This window comes from Lipophrys pholis (assembly GCF_963383615.2).
Source record: "Lipophrys pholis genome assembly, chromosome: 14".
In the NCBI taxonomy this organism is placed as follows: domain Eukaryota; kingdom Metazoa; phylum Chordata; class Actinopteri; order Blenniiformes; family Blenniidae; genus Lipophrys; species Lipophrys pholis.
The window spans coordinates 11,504,955-11,507,832 of record NC_137633.1 but is presented as its reverse complement, the minus strand read 5'-3'; the positions used below and the strand labels follow the sequence as shown (position 1 = coordinate 11,507,832).

At 44.2% G+C, this 2,878-nt stretch overlaps 1 protein-coding gene across 1 annotated transcript; it reads right to left on the bottom strand.

Annotated features, from left to right (window-relative positions):
* Window positions 1-1,228: 1,228 nt before the first annotated feature.
* ghsra (growth hormone secretagogue receptor a) lies at window positions 1,229-2,668 on the bottom strand (the record flags this gene model as incomplete). The annotated part of the gene is given in 3 exon segments (XM_080480644.1): window positions 1,229-1,542; window positions 1,751-2,603; window positions 2,606-2,668. Coding segments are annotated over 3 exon segments (1,230 nt in total).
* Window positions 2,669-2,878: the final 210 nt, after the last annotated feature.

Here is a 2,878-nt window from a genome sequence, read left to right as displayed (position 1 = left end):
TACCTGAAGCTGTTCAATAGAGGCAGCAATGGTTTAAAAAAAAAGAAGAAAAAAAAAGATCATTTTATTACTCCATCTAAAAGCATCAGTCAAGTGATATATAAGCAAACCTGCTACAACTTTGAATGGTATTATTTAAATGAGCTGTGATTAAAAACAAATATGGCTCTTTTGTCTGTTTGATCAGAGTTACTGACATTATAAATTCATTATAAATAAACAGTTTCAGTTGTGCACATTTCACAAGACTTCGAAGCGTTTTTACGATCAATCACATGTTAACATAGCACAGTAATATCAGTCAGCTTTCCCTGTATTCCAACATAGTCCGCATATATGAAGTTTCTCAAAAAACAAGTTTGTGGTTCTCTCACTGAAGATCTGCATACACAAACCATTTTTGGTAAAAAAAAAAAAAAATAATCCCATCATTTCCAACAGACAATATTCACAACGGTGAGAGGCTGTACTTGACTTGAAAATGCTGTGAATCAGTTAATAGTCACTAAAAAAAAAAAAAAAAAAAAAAGTTGCTTCCTTCCAGTAGAAGGAAACACAATTCATTCCTGGTACTATCCAACATAAAGGTCTCCTTTGGCAGCATCATCACGACATGGACTTGAATTTCCAAGATACAGGGCGCTGAACACATAATATAAGTTATAAACGAACATACTGCAACCAAAACAACATCTCTCACAAATCACTCACATACATAGATATGAAGTTCTCACATGCACACACAGACAAGCACTGCACATCTGCCCCTCTCAGAAGGAGAGCAGGGCGGTGCCACAAGTTCTACAGTGCTTTCTTTGTCATCCAGAATGCAAATACAATATAAGGCATTTGTAGATGTTGGTGATAAGTCATGTGTTACTGTTGTCCACATTTTGACTGACACAGATCACAAGAGTGTGTATTTTGTACTCCATCATGCTTGATTTTTAAACTGTATAGCAGACTGTGTATATGGTATGGCATTTGCTGGAATAATCCAATAGGAAAAATGAGTTTTAACATTATACAACACAATTTCATTGATGCATGCTGGGATATTGTGTGTGTGTTTTTTTTTAATCCCTTCAGGTTTCAGTCAGAGAGAGTCAAGTGCTCACGACTTTGTTTGTCCTCATTCTGACATACATCATGGCTTTTTAGGCGAGTGTTTTCAATGCATGGTTAACGGATTTTCAGATTATATCCTGACATCTGCGGAATGCTGCGTTCAGAAGCTGACAGTGGACTCTGTCCAGAGGTTTGAACCGTCTCCCTTCACGGTGCTGGCGGTGCGTCCTCGGGGCGGCTGGCTGTCAGCGAGGCCAAAGAGACGCGCTGCCGCGCTCCGGTATTTCCAAGACATGGTGTTGTAGAGGATGGGGTTTATGGCGGCACTCAGATAGAAGAGAACAACGGACACCATGCTGAAGTACTGGGACAACACCAAAAGCAGAGGGGACGGAGCATCCAGAAATCGGAAATGCAGGTAACGGCCCACGTGGAACGGCAGCCAGCACAGGACAAAGGCCAGAACAACCACAACTAGAAAAGAAAAGGCAAAAGGTTAAAAGACTGAAGAGATATAGACATGGGTGTAACATTTGTATATCTAAAAGATAAGGCAAAACATCTTATCTACTAAATCCAGACTGTAATAATCTTTTATTATGGGCTTATTCTAAGGACTTGCGTCAAAACTTTATGTTCAAACAAAACTTTTCAGTGCACTTTACATATTCACCAGACTTACCCAGCATCTTGATGGTCTGTCTGTTGCTCTTGTCTCTGTAGGCAACACGAGAGCTGATGTTTGTCTCCTTGTGTCTCTGCCACAACCGGCGGCCTATGAGGCTGTACAGCACAGTGAGACAAAACACCGGCATGAAAAAGAAAAGAGAATTCAACCACACCATGGCCTCCATCAGGCCCGACGCCACAGCAAAGTTAGTTATTTTGCACTCCCGAGTGTCTTCGGCCTCCAGGGGCAGTCCAGTGTCATTTATCCACGAAGTGAAATTAGGAGACCCCATACTGCCCTGCTCCACTCCCACCATGAGAAACACCGGACCCGCGCTCAAAAGCGACACTGTCCACAGGAAGAGAATCAAGGCGCGCACACGCTTTTTGGTAACCAGAGCTTTGGCGCGCAGAGGGAAACAGATCGCCAGGTAGCGCTCCACCGACAGCGCGGTGATGCTCAGGATGGTGGAGTAAGTGCATGACTCTGACACGAATTGAAAAAGCTTGCAGAGCGCGTCTCCAAAGCGCCAGGGCCTGTACTTCCACATACGGTAGAGGTCCAGTGGCATACAAAAGAAAATGAGCAGATCGGACACTGCCATGCTGCACAAGTAAAGGTTGGTGGTGGTGCGCATGTCACGATACTTGCTGACAACCAAAATGGTCATCACGTTCCCCGCCACCCCAACCAGAAAGAGCAGTGTGCAGGCGACGCTGATGGCCGTCAGGAGAGGGATTGAGTAGAGATGAAGAGGAGGCAGAGGTGGGTTAATATCCCTTGAGGTGTTGTAATTCTCCTCCCAGCTGCAGTTGTGGGAGAGACACTCCGACTGGTTGGGCCAAGAGGGCATTCTGCCGTTACGCGGTTATTTACGGGGTCGCACCTGCCCCAGACAGCTGAAGTCACCCCTGGTCCAGGACTCCTCATCCCCAGTGGTGTTCTCCTTTTCTCCATTCATCGTCGTTTCAATCCCAGACATAATGGCAGAGCGCTGAAGAGAGTGTAACCATGCGTAAAATGAACACACTTAAAGGTCGCGAGCAATGTTCTGTAACGATTGTTTGCTTTTAAGCATGAACTCACAGTTTTCATAATGTCCGAGATTCTACAGACTCTTCGTCGGATTCAAACACAATG